Source organism: Arctopsyche grandis, unplaced genomic scaffold, assembly GCF_051622035.1.
Source record: "Arctopsyche grandis isolate Sample6627 unplaced genomic scaffold, ASM5162203v2 HiC_scaffold_307, whole genome shotgun sequence".
Classification (NCBI taxonomy): domain Eukaryota; kingdom Metazoa; phylum Arthropoda; class Insecta; order Trichoptera; family Hydropsychidae; genus Arctopsyche; species Arctopsyche grandis.
The window spans coordinates 5652-28007 of NW_027518508.1; the positions used below are offsets into that span (position 1 = coordinate 5652).

Below are 22356 nucleotides of genomic sequence, written 5' to 3' on the forward strand. Positions count from 1 at the left end.
AGTTGCCCACAAAACTCTGGGAGGCCCCTATAGCATTTCTATCCTTTGCCGACAGTCGGCGAGCCTTAGGACTAAGTGTCCCATTGACCTTGAGCTGGCGTTATATTTAGAGACAGTACCATACTGTCTTGTTTGATAGTTTTGTCAGTTGAGGGACTCTTGTCTCGTAGCAAAAACTGAACCCTAAGGTATCAGTCATATGATTACTACCAAGACAGTAAACCCAACAACCAACTAAAATTAGTACACACTTCTGGCAGAAAAAGAGGTACTAAAGTACATTCCGTTACATTCCCATTACAATTCCATTTCGATTCAAATTCCCGCGCGTTACACTATGTTCCACAAATAAACTGCCTGTAAGAGTTAAAGATAACATGGGTATTTATTGAAATGCGTAAGAGTTAAAAATATCAAGTGTATTCATTAAGTAGAGTAAGAGTTAAAGATAACATGTGTATTCATTTAATTTAAGTAGAGTTTGAGGTAAACACGGGTATTTATTAAAGTATAATATATATAACCAAATAATAGTGATAGCTTAAATATCTAAACCAACCTTTTTCATCTGTAAGCACAATTAAACTAAACAAATATATTTAAACCATAATTTATTACTTTAAAGTCATATCGATTAAAAGACATGTGATTGAATATTGTAAAATCACTTTGATACTTAATAATAATATGATTAAGATTAAAAGCAAAGATAATCATAACAAATGTATTTATTAAAAATTATTGGCCTAAACAGCATAATCTTACCCTTAATCTAATTGTGTTAATAAGACCACATTTAAAAGTTGCTCTAATTAGTAATATAACAAAGTTATTTATTTAAGGGGTAAAATGACTCTTCCCAAATTTTCAATAATTAAGGATATTTATTTACATTAAATGAAAAAAGATAAAACAGCGTAGAGGTTAATTCAGTTTGTGCTTCTATCATATTCTTTGCCAGCTCACTAATTTATTTTCAAGGCCTCCTATTCTATCAAAAAATACTTTCAGAAGTCTTAGAAAGTATTATTGGTTGGTTATACAGCTTAATCTTAGGGGGGATCCCTATTTCACTCTTGTAATTCTAGTAGAATTTAGTGATTAATTCTTACTAGATCTTTAAAGTGTAATTATTTTCTCTTTAAATTTTTAAATATGAGTCATTTCATTTGCTATTATTAGTATCACAAATTTTTTACTTATTAAAATTTTTTACAATTTATAACAAAGTAACTACAATGCTGAATGTTTCATAATGTCTAGATAACACAAATACTTCTATTTAAGAGGTCAAACTGAAATCAAAATTCAGATTTTGCGAGGTTTAATTTTTGATTATAAATAGACACCCCTGCAAATGTTTTAATAAAAAAATATAAAAGATTTCTACTTTTATAAAAAAAACAGTGTTACGACATCAATTTATACTTATGAGGTATTTTGCCTGTTTCTTGAGATTGTGTAGTTAATCAAAGCAAAACTATGTGTTTTGGCCGAATTATATATATTTAAGTTAATTATATTTAAAAAGGTCTGATTATGATTATCAACGACTGTTAAAATAAATTATTATATTTAATTTTAGTACTATTGTTATCAAAAACATAAATTAAAATTACAAAAAAAAGGTTTAATTATGATTATCAACGACTGTTAAAATAAATTATTATTGTCAATTTTAGAACTTTCATTTATTGATTGCATGGGTAAATAATCCATGCTTTATTTTAAAGTAAAATTTTACTTAAAAATCTTCACTTAAGAAAGCAACAGAGTTACAAGATAACTCTACAGTTGCGACAATTATATTTAATTTTTGTACTATTGTTATCAAAAACATAAATTAAAATTACAAAAAAAAGGTTTAATTAATTAATTAAAACGGCGCAATTGATTTAGTTTATTTAGAGAAGATTGGGTGCTCTAAACATTGTAGTACTGTAGGTCTTTTTCTAGGATCTAAAACAAGCATTTTATCTGCCAAATCCGCAATTTCTACAGAAATATTAGAAAATGTATCAAAAACACAACGATTACCTTCAGAAATTTTATATTTGTCAAATAGTGGAAGTTTAGAACATCCTGGCATATTTTCTTCATTTATTGAACCACAAATGCCAGATATTAGATTAAGTGTTTCTACTTCTACTTCAGATTTAAAAATTGGGACTTTTTTTATCATCTCTAAAAGTATACATCCAAGTGACCAAACATCTGAAGATTTTGTATAAGAAGAAGATCCTAGTAATATTTCTGGTGGCCTATACCATAAAGTAATGACGGCGGGGGTCATTTCATTTTGTTTAAGTCTGGTCATACCAAAATCACATATTTTAACTTCATATTTTATTTCTTTTAAATTTTCTAAAGTATCTTCACCTTTTTCATGATTGTTGTTTACCCGTTTTTTATTTATTAAAATGTTTGCACATTTTAAATCTCTGTGTAAATATCCTGAATTATGAATATCTTTTGTACCCATTAATATCTGCCAAAATATTTGTTTTATATCTGTTAATGTTATATTTTCAACCCCCAAAAGTTTATATAAATCAAATTCATAAAATGGCATTAACATATTAATTCTAGAATCTATAATTTGAATTTCTACTATTTCTACAATGTATTTAGATTTAATTGACAAAAGTGCTTTTATTTCTCTTAAAGTTGTAAGATGTACTCGATCATCTGAATAAGTAAATCTTTTTAAAGCATAGGAATTTTCACCGAAATTATATGTAAATATTTGGCCAAATGTCCCATTCCCTATGTTTTTTAAGGCGGGTTGTCTGTATTTTACTTTATAAATTCTTTCGTAAACTTCATCCCTTTTAAAAATAACCATTCAAATTTTTAGGGCTGTTTTTATTTTAAAAAGACAATTTTTAGTTAAAGAAGCTTGAGGATTGGTTAACATCTTGGTTTTAATAGCTTCTAAGTTGTATTTATAACAGTATTTCAACATTAAAGCAAAGTTTAAGCAATTTCTATTTTAAAAAAACAATTTTTAATCAAAGGGGCTTAAGGATTGGTTAGCATCTTGGTTTTAATAGCTTCTAAGTTGTATCCATAACAGTATGTCAACATTAAAGCAACGTTTAAGCAATTTCTATTTTAAAAAAACAATTTTTAATCAAAGGGGCTTAAGGATTGGTTAGCATCTTGGTTTTAATAGCTTCTAAGGTGTATCCATAACAGTATTTCAACATTAAAGCAAAGTTTAAGCGTTTTTGGAAAATTAAGATATTATTTATAAAAAGAGTTTGAGGTAAACGTGGCTATTTATTAAGGAAAATATACATATCCAACTTTTTATAACTTGCCGAGGTTATAGTTGCCGAAGAACAAATTAGAGTTATGTTTTAAACATATTGTACACCTTAAAGCAACAACCCGTTACTTGCTTGATTAATAGGCGATATTAAAATTAAAAAAGCGTGACGAAAATCCAATTACACAAAAGCCAGAATATTTAAAATAATTTTCTAGTATTTTCAGTCTTGTATAATCATAAAAAAGTATTTATTAAACATTTTTGCCTTAAATGACCATAATACGACCTTTATTGTTACACAATTTTTTAAAATACTTCATTTATTAAAATAATAATATTGTTTTAACTGCCAAAAGAAGTCGATTTATGCTAATAAATGATTTAAGTAGTTAAATTATGGTTGGATTAGATATTTAAGCTATCACTTTTTAATTACTCTTGTTATGATTAACTTCGACTATTAAAATTATTATACACTCTATATGTGATAGTAAATAAGTAGACATTAAGTGGCTTTGATTAAAAAGTACAAATGCCAAATTAAAATTGCTTTAGAAAAAAACCACATTTTTAAGAATATTTACATGTTTTAATTTCCAAAAACCTTAAGTTTGGCCTGAAAATAAAAAATGTTTTTTCTTTTTATTCAAAACTAAAATTATGAGTTTGAGGTAATCATGGCTGTCTTATGCCATCGAAGATGGCGTAAGCTTTTCATTATTAAAGTATTTAATCATTAAGGGTATTTATTTAAATAATATTAATAGAGGATAACACAACAATGGCTATTTATTTAGTAAATTATATATATCTGATTCATTAGGTTGGATTATAATTATTTAAGCTAATACTATTTAATAAATAGACTTTTTATGATTATCTTCGTCTCTTTATATTAATCAACACAACAGATAACAAAATCCTTTTTAAATTACAAATCCGTTTTAAACGATTTTTAAAAAAGATTTATTCTGACATATTCTTATAATATTTTTAGTAAGAGTTTGAGGTAAAATTGGTTATTTATTTAAGTATAATATATATATCCAACTCTATTTAATAAATAGACTTTTTATGATTATCTTCGTCTCTTTATATTAATCAACACAACAGATAACAAAATCCTTTTTAAATTACAAATCCGTTTTAAACGATTTTTAAAAAAGATTTATTCTGACATATTCTTGTAATATTTTTAGTAAGAGTTTGAGATAAACATGGGTATTTATTTAAGTATAATATATATATCCAACTTTTTTTAATTAAATATATTCTTGTATAGGGATCTTCCATACTTGCAATGTTGCATCAGTAGACACACTAGCTATTTCCATAGGCTCAGCAGGATTCCAATCGAGATCATCCACTCCCCTTATATGACCACCATGTACAAAAAACATTTCAGGGCTAGTTTCCCCATCAATTATTTGACTTTTGTTTAAATCCCAAACGATAACTTTTTTATCTTTTGAGCACGATGCTAGAATGCTTTCATAATGTGGAGACCATTTACAGTTCACTATATCATCTCCATGCCCCCTTAAGACATAAAGGGGTGTCTCAAGTGATCTGATATCCCAAATTTTAATGGAAGCATCAGAAGATCCGGTGGCAAGAAGCTCACTACGAAAAGGTGAAAAAGAGCAACATTCAATAGATTTTAAATGTGCTTTCTCAAGAACCATTGCATTTTCTATTGTTCTGCTATCACATAAAGCAATTTTTAGATCATCAGAAACTGAACAAAAAACATTTGGATCAAAGCATGAAAAAGATACATCATTTACAACCCCCTCGTGGTATTTTTTCGATGAAATCAACCCCCTATTTATATCAAATAAATTAACCAGAAAATCCCTACCACCAGTAACTAGCTGTCCAAATCTAAGCTGATTCCAATCAATAGCAAATCCACCATCGGTATGACCTTTCATAATGCCATCTGGTGCTTTGTTAGAGTTGTGTGAACTGTGTTTAGTGTAATCATAGATTAATACATCGGCCTTTTCTGTTCTACATGCAATGATATTAGTGGCAAGTGGGCAATATTTACATCTATTGGAATCAATAGGGAGTGGGATAGATTGAGTAATCTTAAAATCGATGTCAGCATTGTTTAAAGAATCTTCATCTACTGTATCAGGGAATGAAATTTGGGCTAAAAGTAATTGGTCGGCTTCTTGACCATCTGCCAAAGTTGTCATCAGAATTCTTTGTATGGACTTAGAATTATCCACTCTTTGTACATCAGGAAACCACTGAACGAATGGTGTGTAATATGTTAAAGAATTTGTATAAACTAAATCGTAAAGATGAGGGACATTCTTCTTCCAAATTTCAAAACTTTCTTCAATGGGATTTTGAGCAAAATCAGAAGTCATTGGGGATGAAAAATCGACGTAAATAAGGAAAAGGAATAAAAAGTTTCAAAAAGAATAAAACTTTTCGTTTAAGTACAGATTTAATAAAAAAAACAGACTTATTGCTATTTAAGCTAAAACTATTTAATAAGCACCCGTGTTATGATAATAAAACCAAAGCTGTCTGAAATTAAATTAAAATTCATACAAAATTTTTTAAAGTACTGTATAGCAACTCCACATTTGTTTGTTATCGTTAAAAATATTTTTGGAATTTAAATAAAAGTAATAGATTTGAGGCAAAAATATGAACGCAAAATTGTAGTTTGATCTAGTTTGAATCTGCTCTTTCTGTATAATGCTCAAGTAATGAAATTAATTGGCTGGGTTACTTTTTTGTAAATGTTATAATCAGACAAGATTAATGCCCCTAATGCTAATAAATATTTTAAGTGGTAACAGTAAATTATAATTGTTATTTTCAGTCAAAAATGATCATAAACACCAATTTATTAAATAAAGTTGGATATATATATTATACTTAAATAAATACCCATGTTTACCTCAAACTCTTACTTAATATAATTACTGTATTAATTAGAGTTGGCAGGGTTTTATAATTTTTTTTTTAAAAAGTATAAACGTTACTAATTAAAATATTTATTGACATTAAGGGTATTAATCTTGCCTGATTTTAGCAATATAATTGCTACTACTTAAAATATTTAAAGACATTGGGGGATATTAATCTTGCCTGATTTTAGCAATATATTTGTTACTACTTAAAATATTTAAAGACATTGGGGGATATTAATCTTGGATGATAAAACAATAAAATCGATTTAAAGTAAAACTCATTAAAAATGTGATTTAATTAAAGAAATATTAATAAAATTTAATTTATTTCAAAAGAATCTAAAAAAATCTGATGGGTTAAAACCACCCTCGTTCCCACGTGAGGCCTCTTCCTCTTCCTGGGGAGTAGGGGCTGTTCCAAAGCAACTGCTTACATTTCCATAGACACCCTCTGGCTTGGAAATTAATGGTTTTAAATACTCTGAGAGCTTGCTTCTTTCAATTCCTTTATTCACTAAGATTTTTGGCTTCAAATACAAATTTCCCTTTTTATTATTTTTAGAATTTGGGAATCCTTCATTTGGCACAACTATTGCAGTTTCAAAATTTTGAATTTGGGATACTTTAACTGCCAGTTTTCTACCATCTGGGTGGTCGTAATAAATTACACCACCGGTCAAAGCAGTTAAAATATCAATACTTACAGAACAAACAAAGTTGTCGTTCACTCTATCACAACCACATACTGGGGTCAAACAAATATTAAATATCACATCCCCTGGAATATACCCTGGATATTCATGACCTTGCCCTTTAAACTTTATAGCTTGATTTTCTTGATGACCTGGTTGGATGACACATTGAACAACCCAAAAATCATCAACAACCCTTTCTCCTCTACAATCTGAGCAAACTGGCCCTTTAGATTTATATCCCAAGCCATTACAATCTGGACATTCAGCTAATACCGTTGAAATTGAAATACCCATAGAAAATCTTTGTTGGATATTTCCCGATCCACCACATCTACTACAACTAACAGTATCTTTAGATCCTTTTCCATTACAAGGCTTGCATATTTTTTGTCTTTTAACTCTATATGTAGCTTTTTTTCCTAAAAACATGTCCCTATAAGTAATCTTTATATCACTCTCTACATTCTTTGCCTTGTGTTTCTGTTGTTGTCTACTGCTTCTTCCGCCACTAAAATGACTGAAAATATCAGCAAATCCTGAAAACCCATCCATTCCTGGGTATTGTGAGTATTGTCCTGTTCCAGTGTCGTATTCTTTTTTCTTATTTTCATCGCTCAAACAAGTAAAAGCCTCATTTACTTTACTAATTTCTTCGTCCAATTTTGCATCTTTAGCAGCCTTCTGTTCTTCACTTAGAGCTTTATATTCTGCCGAATCTTTAAGTTTTCTTCTGGTTAATCCAGAAGGGTGCAAATCAAATTGTTTCTTTTTATAAGCTTTTTTAACTTCATCGATCGAAGCTCCAGGAGAAAGCCCTAGAACTTTGTAGAATTCTTTGCTGTCTGACATGCTTTTAATTTTGTAAAAAAATAAAAGCTAAAAATTTTCTAGAATTTTCTAGAATATTCTAGAACAAATATTAGAAAAAATGAGAAGGCTTGGCACTAAAAGCAGATTAATTTCAAAACAATGTGATCAAGAAAGGCACAAGTTTCTATTTGACAGTTTTGTTGATATTATTGGAAAAGGAAGACATAGGTGTGTTACAAAGTAGGCGCTGCTATTTAAAAAATAATTCTAACAACTATAAACAGTATTTTATTAAAGTTTAGATTTTTAAAATAATAAATTTATAATATTTTTAGTAAGAGTTTGAGGTAAACATCCGTATTTATTTAAGTACAATATATATATCCAACTTCCCCCGCATCAAAGCAAACTCTTACTGAGCTATGTTAATTGCTTTTAGATCGGAGTGATTAATTTTAAATTGGTTCCCTGATTCATGTTTAACGATATAAGAATCGTTTCCTACGTCATGCGTCACTACTCCTCTTTCTTGAAATCTGTCATACGATTTCCCTTTTGTCTTCAAATTTTCCTTATTGGCAATTCTTACTTGCTGCCCTACAATAAATTTTTCTCTTTTTCTTCTTCTAAATTGTCCTTCATATTTTTCCATAGTTTTATTTATCTTTTCATGTATATTTTCGTCGCCTTTTATTGCTTCTTCAGGTGTCATTCCAATTCCTGAATGTAGCGTATTGTTGTAAGCATTCTCAATCATATTAAGTCTTTCTTCAATATTCTTATTTAACTCTTTACTTTTAGCCAATCCATCCCTGATGGTTCTTATTGCTCTTTCCACTCTTCCGTTTGATTGATGCTTTTCCACACTTGTCAAATGCTGCACTATGTTAAGATCTGTGCAGAAATTTAAAAATTCTTTCGCCACAAATTCTTTTGCATTATCTGTATTTAATTCTTTTGGAGTCCCTACTTCTTTAAATATGCTTCTCAAAGCCATTAAAATATCTTTCGTCGTTCTCGATTTTAACACTTTTATTTTCATCTTCCTTGTATAGTAATCTATAAATACAAGTACTGTACTATCTTCTTCACTTATTTTCATAATGTCTATTGCTGTTTTTTCCAATGGTTCCGATGTGTTTACAAATTCACATCCTCCTCCTAATTTTCGACTATTCTTACTACATATTTCACATGAGCTGATTACCTTGTCAATCAGCTGATTTACTTTCGGCCACTTGAATTGTTTTTCTAATTCATATTTAACTGGAACTAATCCTCTATGGATCAATTTTTCATGTATGTTCCTAATTATTTTAATTTTATTTTCCTCGTTCATTTCATCTTGTTTTTCTTCCTTGTCATTTTCATCATTTTCATATATCCTACTTAGCGCATCTGCTGTAATTAGTGTTTCTCCTTTCTTATAAGTTATATCAAAGTCATAATCTTGGATTCTTTCAATCCATCTACACATTCTTTTGTTCCCAAAATCACCTTTCTGTTTAATCGCTTCTAATGCGATGTGATCGGTAATTAAACTAAAGCTTCTACCTCTTAATTGGTAGTCAAAATGCTCTATTCCCCAGACCACAGCTAAAAATTCTTTTTCTGTAATTCCATAATTCTTTTCTGCGCTTGTCAATTTCCTAGACGCTAATCGTATTGGTACTAATTTTCCATTGTTATCTTTTTGAAATAATGCTGCTCCTAAACCTGTATCTGAAGCATCTGTCTCTAATATAAACTTTTTATCGTAATCTGGTAAGTATAGGCCTACTTCTTCCATTAGATTATCTTTTAATTTCAAAAAACTATTTTCCATTTCGTTCGTCCATTCAAATTTTGCATATTTCCCTGTTTTTTCGTACAATGGTATTGCAATTCTGCTCATATCTTTTATAAATGCTGAAAAGAAATTCATCTTTCCTAAAAATCTCCTTAAACTTTTTGTATCCGTTGGTCTCGGATAGTTCATTATATCTGTTCTTGATTCTTCTGTTAATTTCTGGGTTTTCCCATTTACTACTATTCCTAAAAGTTTAATCTTGTTTTTGGCTAATTGTAATTTCTTCGTGTTTATACACAAATTATTCTCTTCCAATCTTTTGAAAACTTCAAATACTAACTTATCATGTGTTTCTTGTGTTTTACCATGTACAACAATATCATCAAGGTATACTTCAACACCTTTTCCACTCATATCTCCTAATAATTTGTCCATTGTCTTTTGGAAAATGCTTGGTGCATTTTTATATCCCATCGGCATTCTATTCCATTCATATAATCTGTTATCAAATTTGAATGCAGTCTTAAATCTATGTTCTTTCTTTACTTCTATCTGGAAATAACCATCTTTTAAATCAATCACTGTAAAAACAGTTGATCCTTGTAATTTTTCTATTAAGTCATTCATTATTGGTGTAGGGTAATCTTCTTTTATAACAAGCTCATTTAATGCTATCAAGTTAGTACACACTCTAACTGTGCCATCCGGCTTTTCCACTGGGCGTACTGGACTTCTCCATTCTGATGTTGATCTGCTTATTATTCCGCTCTGTTCTAATTTATCTAATTGTATTTTAGTTTTTTCAATCATACTTTGTTCTACTCTTCTTTGTCCTGGTACGCATACTCTTTTCTCTTCTGGTGTATTAATTTCACAAACACCCAGCTTACATGGATCTCTAATTTTTAGATCATTATTTGTAGCTTGTGGGTATCTTTTTATTATTTTTTGTAACAATTCACTTTCTTCTTTATTCACTTCTTCGTGATCCATGCTGTGCTTCTTCTTCTCATTCAGCAATATTTCTTTTTCTACTCTCTTATTCACATCTTTGTGATCCATGCTGTGCTTCTTCTTCTCATTCAGCAATATCTTATTCTTTTCTTTCATTTTCACTTCTTTGTGATCCATACCAGTCATATTGACAGGTAATACCTCCTCTTCTTTGAGGGCTTCTTTTATTTTCACGTCTTTGTGATCCATACCTATCATATTGACAGGTAATACCTCCTCTTCTTTGAGGGCTTCTTTTTGCTTATGTGTTGCTCTTTTCTTTCTATCCATTCTTTCAACAATCTTCTTAAGCCATATCCAGTGTGGCATACTTCTAGGTCTTCTTTTCATCCTTTCCACAACTTCTTCTTTTTCCTTTCCTTCATTCATCCCATCAATTATTTCGGATGTTTTCTCTTCGCTGTATTCCTCAAGCAATGCTTCTACTAATAGTAGATTAAATCGAGTGTACTCTCCTAAAGTTAACTCTCCCTGGTAAAACTGTTCGTATGTTTCAAGATTGTTTTCTTCTGAACCAAATTCTATTATATATTCCAATTTAAAAATTTTCCATGACAGATTTTCTTTCTGAATTTTCATAAACCAGCGAATTACAGAATCTGAGGATCCCCGAACAAACCAATTAATCTGTTCATTGTCTCCTTTAATCTTTCGTGATTTCATATAGCTTTCTGCTTTCCATAGTTCTGCTAGGGCATCATTAACTCCTTTTCGGCGTGCTCTCGTATCGGGTGCCAAGTAAGAGTTTGAGGTAAACATCCGTATTTATTTAAGTACAATATATATATCCAACTTTTTTTAATAATGAAATTCCCCGTAAAGTCTTTTTTTGAGTTTAAATTATGTAAAAAAACAGAATTTGGGTCCATTTTGGCAGCTAAAAAGTTGTAATTTATTCTATGGCTAGAATTATAGGGTTGGCTATAAGCATTTAAGCTAATACTATTCAATAAATAGGTGTTTTATAATTATATTCGGCTTTATATTAAGTTGGATATATATTGTTGAAATAGTCTTAAAAAAATAACCCTTAATGCCTAATAGGTCTACAGTTAACAACATATATAATACACTTAAATAAATACCCATGCTAACCTCAAACTCTTACTTTTAATAATAAGTTATTTAAATAATCCTTATATAATTTAATAATTAAAAATTAATAAAGTAAAATTAATTATATAATACCGCTATATTGACGGCGTGAACCCAAATGAATATATTAAGAAATGTGACTTTATTAACACTTAAAAAAACGTTCAAAACTCTAAGTAAGTTGATTAGATCAATTTCAAATTATTGTTTTTTGGTGTTAAAAAAATTATCGTTTTAAGGATATTTGAGCATTATATCTAACACTAAGATTAAAGAAAAAAATGCTTGTCCTAATAGCCGAATTTAATCATAACATGTGTATTTTTTCCTAACATTAAGATTAAAGAAAAAAATGCTTGTCCTAATACCCAAATTAAATCATAACATGTGAAATTATTAGAAAAAAAGGCCAAAAATGTAAAATTCAATCCCAAATGTTAGAATATAATCATAACTAGTGAAATTATTAAATAAAATTGGGTTAAATATCTAAAATTCAATCCCAAATGTTGGAAATACAATTTAAACAGACATATAAAATTAGAAAAAAATAATTTAACTTTAAAAGATGATAATTTGATCAAATAATAATAAAAAGAAGATTCAGAGGTATTTAACACTTCCATAGGGTTTCAATTCATGTCCTTTCTTATAACTTTTATTTTCATAGACTATTTAATGGTTATTTCAAGTAAAGCAGATAAAAATAAATACCATAGCATTGTGCTTAATAATTCTATTAAAGTTCTCCTAGTCTCCAATCTAGAATACACAAAGTCGAGTTGTAGTTTTGCAGTAAGAGTAGGCAGTTTAGATTAGCCTGAAGAATTTCCAAGACAGTATGGTACTGTCTATAATTAAACGCCAGCTCAAGGTCAATGGGACACTTAGTCCTAAGGCTAGCCGACTGTCGGCAGAGGGATAGAGATGCTATAGGGGCCCCCAGAGTTTTGTAGGAAACTTCTTTTTTTGCTGTAGGCAACCACTTTTCAATAAATCCGATATTTTTATTTTTTTTTAGCCTGAAGAATTTCCTGGATTAGCACATTTTTTAGAACACATGCTTTTCATGGGAACAGAAAAATATCCTGATGAAAATGATTTTTCAGATTTCTTAGCCAAGCATAGTGGTAGTTCTAATGCCTAACCCAATAATGAAGTTACGGTGTACTTCTTTGATGTCGATTCTAATTATTTTGATGGTGCAACTGACAGATTTGCCCAATTTTTTACATCACCTTTATTAGCCAAGGAGTCTGTAGAGAGAGAAATCCTCGCTGTAAATTCTGAATTCCTAAATAACAGTGCATGGAGACAAAGGAGACTTTTAGAAGATTTAATATTGGAAACACGCCCGGAGCATCGATTTAATAGTGGTAATTTAGAAAGTTTACAAAAAGAAAATATTTTAGAAGCTGTTAGAGAATTTGAAAAAAATCATTATTCTAGTGATATCATGACACTTGTAGTTTGTGGTAATAAATCATTAGAAGATTTAGAAAAACTTGCAAGTTTATTTTCAAACATAAAAAATATCAATAGGAAAGAATCTGTTGATTCCAGAATGATTAATGAACCAAATCAACTATTTAAAGAAGAATTTCAATCAAAAGTTGTGCAATATGCACCACTAGATGATAGAAAAGAGCTTTCTGTCAATTTTATTTTACCACGTATTAGAGAGGCTTTCTTTAAAAACCCACTAGGGTACATAGACTTTTTATTGACTACAAAAGAGCCCAATGGCTTGCTGTCTCAAATAAAGAAACAAAAGCTTGGATTTGAATTGTCATTTTATTATGAACATTTTCTTGAATACACTTTTGTTCATATTTGGGTTGAATTAACTGATTTGGGTAGCAAAGAGCATAAAAAGGTGCTTGATTTGATTGCTAATTATATTTCAAATTTACCAATTAATGAAGCTGAATACAATAGATTAAAAGTGAAGAGTTCGCTTTTACTCAACCTGATGTTCCTATTGAGTTAACTTCTGGAATTTCTCCTCTTTTACATTATTATCCAGTAGAAAATATATTTAATTTTCAATATTTATTTAATGATTTTGATAAAAATATACTTTTAGAAACTATTCAAAGATCATCAGATACTTCAAAATGGATTATCTTGCTTTCTGATAAAAACGGAACATTTGATTTGAAAGAAAAAGTCTACAATGTCCAGTATTCCATTCTTTCTGATTATATAACAAGTTCTGTTGATATTTCAAAGCTTAAATCTTTTTCTGATGATCAGTTTTTACAAAATGTGGAATTGTTGGTGGAAACACCTAAAAGATCTTATAGAAACGAGAAATTTTATAATTGTGAAATTCACCATGTTTTTGATTGTAAATTTAAAGTTCCGAAATCCGTAGTTTTCATTAATCTGAAAGGTGCAGAAATTCAAAAAAATCTACTTTCAACACAGATTTTCTTTGCTCTGGCAGATGAATTCTTTTCGGAACAACAGGCTAGACAAATGTGTAATTTTCATCTTGAAATTTCAATTTCAACGTCTTCAGCCGGTGTTATGATTAAATTTGAAGGATTTTCATCAAAAATATTTGAAATGGCAGTAAAATTTTTCGAAATTTTGAAAACTTTATCTTTAGATAAATTTGAAATAATAAGAAAAGAGATAGAAGATCAATATTTATTTTGTATTGATAAAAGCCCTTATAAAAGAACAATGGAAATTTTCCGAACTAAATTTTTCAGTTCAAAAACTTCAGAGGAACTCTTGGCAGAAATCAAATTAATTAAAAAGGAACAAATAAAAATGCCAAATAATTTTTATGTTAAAGTTTTAGCAGTTGGTAATTTAAAATGGGAAGAAGTAGAAAAGTTTTTTAAAACTATTCAAAATAGTGGGGAAAAAACAGATTTATCTACTGATCACCTTTTAAAAGAATACAATTTTAAAACAAATGATACTTTTAATAATGGAATAACTTTGTTATTTAATTTTAATAATTTGACACTGATTCCTGAAATTTCAATTAATTGTGAATTGGAAAATAAAAATGAAACTATTTTAAAGGAGCAACCACACGAATATCATTATAAATCTGCTGTTGGAAATCTTTTGTATCAGATTTCACACGAATTGTTTTTTAATCAATTAAGGACTATTGAGCAGCTTGGATACGTGGTTCAATGCTATGTAACATCTGTTTCTTCAGCCCAATACTTGGCTTTTACAGTACAAAGTGAAAAATCTATTGAATTCTTAGAAAATAGAATTAAAGAATTTATTTCTTTTATTAAAAATTTTATTATTAATATGGAAGATGAGGAATTTGAAAATTTTAAAGAAAGCTTATCGTGCTCATACGAAGAGCCCATTTTAAATTTGGATGATTTAAGTGGATATTGTTATACCTTGTTACATACAGGAACTATTGATTTGAATCTTGGAATGAAAATGTCATCGATTGTTATGTCTTTAACTAAAAAAGATATTTGTAAAGCAGATATACTCGATTCTTACTTTAAAATCTTTTCTGTTAAGAAGATTGAAAATTAAATAAATTTTTGCTTAACTACTAATGATACTAATTGTAAATAGAATTTAATGTCATAGGAGTAACTTTAACACTAATGTCTAATTTAAATGCAAAAAAAAACCCTTCCTACAAAAATTTTGTTTTGTAAACCTTTTTTTCATTAAATGCCCTTAGCGGCTAAATAATTTTATACAGTAGAGCTAATACTAACTTTGACGGTTCAAGACAAAGTCATTTAAACATATTGATTGTGGGTTAAGTTTACTTATATCAATTCTGATATAAATGTGCAATTTCGATATCAAAAACTTAATTGCAAATAAAAGTAATAGCCTACTTAAAAAAAAAAAATGTTCGGATTTATTTAAGCTGTAGTTGTTAATACTTGTTAGTTTTCTTCGTGTGTTTCTCTGTAACCCGGTCGGGGAACCGCATTGCTGCGTAAACCCCCCCCCCCCCCACGGCCCTTATGCCAGCTTAATCCCTCTGCCGACAGTCGGCTAGCCTTAGGACTAAGTGTCCCATTGACCCTGAGCTGGCGTTATAATTAGAGACAGTACCATACTGTCTTGGGATCTCTACAGACCCCTGCGCTATGCTTACGTAGGCTTTCTACTGCCATGGGAGTTATTGTTGCCGCACTACCCAAGGAGATCGGTTGTTTTTACAAGGCCTGATCACGGCCTGATGCTAGTATTTTTACAGTGGGGTTATTACGACTAGCGCCCACTTTTGCGACGGCGTCCCGGTTCTCGTTCTTTTCCCAACTAAAGCGAGGTTCGAACCCGGGCAGCACAGGAGTGAATCAGCAAGCCGACCACTAGCCTAACGCCGTCACCTATAAGATATCTAAACAGAGTTTTCATCCAGGGAAAATAAAACATGATTCTGTATATGCACTCAACGAATCTTTTAAAACCTTTAAACGATTCAAAGTGCCTAAACCGGTTAAAGCAATCACAAAACAAAACTCTTCATTTTTAAATTTATCAGGTTGGTATATACCGGAAGCTGAAGAATGACTTTGATTAAATTATCTTAAAGTTTTTTTTAATATTTAACAATTGTAAACATATACGTTAGCCTAAAATTGGAAAGTTCATAATAATGAATCTCAATTTTTTTTAGCAGATTAATCAATTTTGTCTGCCTTCAAAAATTTTGAGAATGTTTTTGGCGTTATTTGGTCCGAAATTACCAACTTATCGATAGTGAGAATCTAGAATCGATCACTCAGCACAAATATAGCAAGAGAATTTAGCACCCAAGAAAAAAAGAAATTGTTTTAATATACTGTTTTATGTCTATAATAAATCATCTTGTAAAAACTTTTTAATTAAAAAATATTGTTTTAATATAAATAGAGAACATCGTTAATGCTATTCTTTTAATATGAAAAATTCTATATTCTTTATTTACAATTGGGACTAATATCTTAGAAAAAAATAATTGGGCATTTTTATACACTTTTCTATATTGGTACCCTTAATGTAAAAATCAATCTAATTGACAAAACTATAAAAATTTTCTGTAATTATGTTTTTTTTTGTTTAATTTTAATAAAAACAAGACTGGGGGTATTTACACATTTATTATATTAAATGAGAGTATTAAAAATGATTCTAATACTTAACAAAGGGGTTCTATTTTGGTAAAATAAATTTTCACTAACCATTATATTTTTATATTTTTTTAAATCGTCTGTTATACTTGTAATTCTCACCGATTTCTTTAAATCAAGAATTTCTTGTTAATTATCGTAATTTGTTAAAGTTACCCCTATTTCAAAAAAAAATTATATTTTCAAAACTACCTTTTGTTACTTTACGATGAATACAAAGCTGATTGTTTTTTTATGACTTGTTGTATTCTCGGCAGAAAACAACTAATTTGGAGAAGAAATCTGTTAAATAATAGTGGGTTGTCAATTTCTTGTCCGCAATAATTTTTTTTTTTGGCATTTGGAAATTAAAAAGTAATTTAAATCTGAAAAGGCTCAAATATTTCATAGATTTGTTTTAAGTATCGATTAACAGATGTTTTAAATGTCGATTTTACAATTTCCTTTGATTTCTGCTAATTTAAATACGTCTGTTGATGTTTAAACTTTTTTTTGGCTATTGCTTAAAGCTGCACTCATTCAAATTTCACGCAAAATTTAAAAACCAGGCAACAGCAGGGTTTAAGAAAACATTATAATTGTGACAACCTTATTTGGTAGTTTCTTGTTCCTATTGTTTTAAATTAGACAAAAATCTGAATGCTGTGGGGTTTTTAAGAACTCATTTGAATCATTTGTGAACTTTTATAAATATTCATAGAAATTTTTCCCAATTTTTAAATTAAATTATAACTGGCAATTTTTCAGTAAAGTTGCTGCCCAATAAGCAAACGAGATATAAATACACCGGAAATTTATGATATTATTTATTAAAAACTTTTAAACTCATCTATTTTAGTTTGTTGTTAATAAAATGTTGTGATGTTACAAGTTGCATATCAATATCTGTGCCAATTTATTTATACAACCAAAAACATATTTTTGCTTTTTAATTAACCCACATTCAATTATTAACCCCTTAAAATAATTATTTATCAATTAACCCCTTTTTTATCAACTTAAAAACTTTGTTGAAAATAGTTCCCAAGAAATGTGTGTACATTTGAGTATTCTTTTTTTCTATTCTAACGGAATAAAATCTTTTGATAACCCGGATGAAAAAGATAAGCCAAAGCATTTTAAAAGTTCGAGCCCATCTAGGTTGTGCCCTACTTTCCCCGATTTCGAAGATATGCTTGCTGTAGACGCAGCCAATGAGAATTTTGGAAACCAAGAAAGTAGCGTCGATGTTAAATCTGATGCAGCTTTTCCCAACGAGAATATAAGTAGTAGTAGTAATATTGTCCTAAGTACACACCTTATAAACTTTTCTCATTACGATGAAAATATAACTCCAAATCCTACATTGGAGCCGAAATTAATCTATAATTGTGACAATAAAACTGCGCATTATATTAACAAAAGTTCTGAGTTGGTGAACCCCAATTTTAACTTAATTACTGAAGCTTCTACACTGCCAAAAAAACTTAATCACTCTTCTGTTAATGAAGATAAGATCCTGAAAAAACGTTTTAAAAGAGATGCTGATGGATTAGGACAACCCAGCACATTAAAACCCACAGCTTTTGTTGAAAATTTACAATCCTCAGCTCATAATGTTGATAAATCCCAAAATGAAAATTTTGTAAACTCCAATAATCATGACCAAGTAGGTGATATAATTATTCAGCCCGGAGAAGAATTTTTACATTTATTAACAGACTTTATTAAGAATTTAATCTATTTTAGATTCAGTTTACATAAATTTTTTTCACTGTTTATATTAAGAGCAACCAAGGATCAAGAGGAAGGTTTCCCAAAAGACCTTAGTATTTTTATTAAACATGCTCTAAACCATTTTAAATCACAGCCAGTGATAGTTTATAATTCCAGCATGAGAAACTACCAAAAACAAGAAAACGTACTCAACCAAGATGAAATACAAATTAGCAAGTTTTTAGCTGGCAATGGCAATCTCAAATATGAAAAAGTAGCCTCTGAAAAACTAAATGGTATTAGAGGTGTAATTAAAACGATACATAAAAAAAATCAAGTAATTGTAAAAGATAAAAAGCCGAAAAATAAGGAATTTAAAGAGTTGAAAAGTGAACTTACCCTTTTAACAGGATTATATGTTTCAAATTCCGATAAAATTGATTTATTACTTCATGTGTTTCAATCACTTTTTAATATTTCTAATTATTTTGACAAACACATGCAAATTAAATATAAACAATATTTAAAAAGCCCACCTCCATTATTTGAACCCGATTTTATACATTATAATTACAATTCTGATTTGCAAGAACATTCCCTTTTTTACTGGGTAATTGATTGGATGCTTTATATAGCATCAATCACGGATAAAAACGACTTTATTTCTTATAATGGCCAACTTTTCATTGTTGAAAATACAAGGTATAATTATTTAGAACACGTAATGGTTTTATTGTTCAGCGCCATTAATTTTTCTTCTGGTCAATCAATCCCAAATTTAGATTGTGCAGTTTTAATTGACAAACTTAAAAAAAACATATCGGATGCTTTAAAAAATAATATAAATCAGCACGCACATTATTTTTTGAATTTTGACAACAATGTTCACGAATTGTTTAAAACGGATTATTCTGAGTCAAATTATTATGCCCTTTATATAGGAGACCTTAAATCCCACAAAACAACAGCCGAAAATATTGCTATTTCTAATAATTGGGTTCCTTTCACAGTAGAATTATTAAAAAACATTTATTTTTTAGTGAAAGATTGCTTAAATGAGGGCAAAAAAAATACACTAAAATAAATATTAAAAACTCCAAAACCTATTTTAAACAACATTTAATATATATTTTGTCGGCATTATATTAAATAGATATGCATGTTTATTTGATCGTGAGCAAACCTTATAAACTAATAAAAGTCATCCAAGTGAGGATGGCATATAGCACCGGTGAGATTTGCTTCTAATATCTAAGTAATGCTTTGAAAGTGAAACCTGTAACAACTTCTGCAAAAGAAGTTTCTTACTTGAAAATGTTAAAGGTCAGAATCTAATTGGCAAAATTATGTTTAATTTTTTTTTATATGACAAAACCTTAAAATTTTCCACTGTAAAGTAATTATTGTTGTCTCTTGTTTAGATAACTTTGAAAGGAGGCAGTTAATATTTATGAACAAACATTTGGGGGGTTTTTCAGTAATTAAAAATACAATATAAATATAAGAAATGATGTGACAAAGAAATAATTTTTTAAAATATAGCGTTTAAATATATTGGAGATTAAAAATCGAAACTTTATTAGTAAAATCATCTTACATTGAAAAGATAACAATTTAAGACTTGATTGTAACACTTTAAGGAAATATTTTACTTATTAAACTAATAGTTAAATAATTTTAATTTAAAATATTTTTTTAGGTTAAATTGATTTTTTATATAACGGCAGGATTATAGTCATTTAAGCCAATAATAATTAATAATTACCATTTTAATGATTATTTTTGATTATAATAAATACCAGAAATTCAAATGTTGTTTATTTATTATGTATATTTGTTTCAAAAATCAAAATTGTTAAAGTTTCCTCCATGTCATTAAATTCTAATTACAAAAATATTTACCCGTATTAATATCACAATGCTAGTTTAAAAATTGGTTAAAAACAATCATAAAAGCGCTAATTAAAAGCTTAATTGATCAAAATCTTTTCTTGGCCCAGTATTGTTTCGAATTCTCTATCATGCTATTCATAATATCACTTTTTATTTGTTTAACTTTGCAGTTATATAAAAGACAATATAATTTTACAATTATCTAAGATATTTTTTTAAAAATAAGCTTTAAAACACGTTTGACTTAGTTCTAATTGAATCTCTTTTAAGAATGTAGATTGGAACAATGTGTGGGATGAATTTTGCATGCGCCAGTATTTAATCCAAGCAACCGGGCATTAATGAATTTTTTAACTTTGTCAGCTATTTTTGATTTTAGATTTGATCTTTTTTTTTAGCACCACTTTCTGCCTGAGGGTGTGCTAATTTTCCAGTAATTGGTTGATGGGTTTCAGTGGCAGTTTCTGCTCCTGGTCCTTTTGGATCGGAGTGTCACTGTTGCTTAAGCCAGAGTTACTTCAACTAAAAAAATAAAAATGTTCGGATTTATTTAAGCTGTAGTTGTTAATACTTGTTAGTTTTCTTCGTGTGTTTCTCTGTAACCCGGTCGGGGAAGCGCATTGCTGCGTAAACCCCCCACGGCCCTTATGCCAGCTTTAATCCCTCTGTCGAAAGTCGACTCGCCTTAGGACTAAATGTCCCATTGACCTTAACTAGGAGTTTAATTATAGACAGTACCTCACTGTCTTGGGCTCTCTACAGACCCCTGCGCTATGCTTACGTAGGCTTTCTACTGCCATGAGGAGTTATTGTTGCCGCCACTAACCAAGGAGATCGGTTGTTTTAAAGGCCCGATCACGGCCTGATGCTAGTCTTTTTATATTGGGGTTATTACGACTAGCGCCCACTTTTGCGACGGCGTCCCGGATATTGTTCTTTTACCAACCAAAGCGAGGCTCGAACCCGGGCAGCACAGGAGTGAATCAGCAAGCCGACCACTAGCCCAACGCCGTCTTAAGACTTTAACAATATAGGGCTAACGCCATCTTCGATCGCACAAGAAATTTTAATTTTATTACTATAAAATTCGTAAAGAATATAGATGTTTGTAAGAGTCAGCAATATGAAAATCACATGAACTGTTTTTTGTATTTAAACATTTTAAGGGTGTATTTTTGGATTATTTGATACCAACATAAGTGGTTATAGCAATATAAACAATTTTTTAGTTTTTAAGGTGATATTACCTTCATTTTTAAATTTTACGGTTTTATAAAATAATTGTTGTTTTCTGAAGCCAAAAACAATTTAGACATTAGGGGTTATTTATTTAATAATATTTAAACAATATTTTTTTAATTTCCCAGGTTTAAATAATTTGTTTATATTAAAATAGCTAAAATTCTGTGATTCTTTTTTTATATGCAAGATAAAAATGATAAGCTAGCAAAAGAGAACAACAATCTCAAATCTATAATAACACAAAGACAACAGATACAAGAAGAAATACTTAAAAAATCAATTAAAACAGAATATAATCAAATTCTAACATATAGACAAATGCTTGAAGTTATAGAACAAAGTATAGAATCTTTAAAAGGGGCTTTGACACACTGTAAAAATATTCAAACACAGTTTTAAAAAATAGAAGGTTTTTATCAGATAAAACTAACATCCGAGCACAAAGTCCTGATAAAACATTGACAGAAAGGAAATCAAATTTAAGAATATTGAACAAAGGGAAGAAAAAGAACACTTTGTAAGTTTGAGAAGGTTAAGAAAAAAGCAAGTTTCTGTAACGGAACAAGATATACAGATTTACCATTTAAATAAAGGAAAAGTACAAAAGAGAAAAAAAGATGTAAAAGATGATTTGTTTGATAGTTGGGAACGTAATGAATTATAAATAAATAGAACTAAATAAAATTATGTGTTTAATATGTATTTCTTAACCTGAAATTAAAATTAAATTGATGGGGGTTAAGGTTATTTTTAATTAATATATTTTGATACTTATATTACGCAC

At 29.2% G+C, this 22356-nt stretch overlaps 3 protein-coding genes across 3 annotated transcripts; all 3 read right to left on the reverse strand.

Moving 5' to 3' along the window:
- Positions 1-1900: 1900 nt before the first annotated feature.
- Positions 1901-2317, reverse strand: LOC143922071 (uncharacterized). The gene is made up of 2 exons (XM_077445341.1): positions 2038-2317; positions 1901-1995 (listed from the first exon to the last, which is right to left on the reverse strand). The coding sequence occupies exons 1-2, from the start codon at positions 2315-2317 to the stop codon at positions 1901-1903; spliced, it is 375 nt and encodes a 124-aa protein (XP_077301467.1).
- Positions 2318-4536: 2219 nt separating this feature from the next.
- Positions 4537-5655, reverse strand: LOC143922072 (uncharacterized). The gene has a single exon (XM_077445342.1). The coding sequence runs from the start codon at positions 5653-5655 to the stop codon at positions 4537-4539; it is 1119 nt and encodes a 372-aa protein (XP_077301468.1).
- Positions 5656-6539: 884 nt separating this feature from the next.
- LOC143922073 (uncharacterized) lies at positions 6540-7754 on the reverse strand. The gene has a single exon (XM_077445343.1). It carries the CDS (start codon positions 7752-7754, stop codon positions 6540-6542), a length of 1215 nt encoding a protein of 404 aa, XP_077301469.1.
- Between the last annotated feature and the right edge of the window lie 14602 nt (positions 7755-22356).

What these genes read in the sequence shown, in the direction of transcription:
- LOC143922071 (XM_077445341.1), bottom strand. Translation starts at nt 2,317, where the DNA reads ATGACCAGACTTAAACAAAATGAAATGACCCCCGCCGTCATTACTTTA. An exon ending in CAAATATAAAATTTCTGAAG is followed by an intron (nt 1,996 to 2,037) that starts GTAATCGTTGTG and finishes ATATTTCTGTAG; the next exon opens with AAATTGCGGATTTGGCAGAT.
- LOC143922072 (XM_077445342.1), bottom strand. Translation starts at nt 5,655, where the DNA reads ATGACTTCTGATTTTGCTCAAAATCCCATTGAAGAAAGTTTTGAAATT.
- LOC143922073 (XM_077445343.1), bottom strand. Translation starts at nt 7,754, where the DNA reads ATGTCAGACAGCAAAGAATTCTACAAAGTTCTAGGGCTTTCTCCTGGA.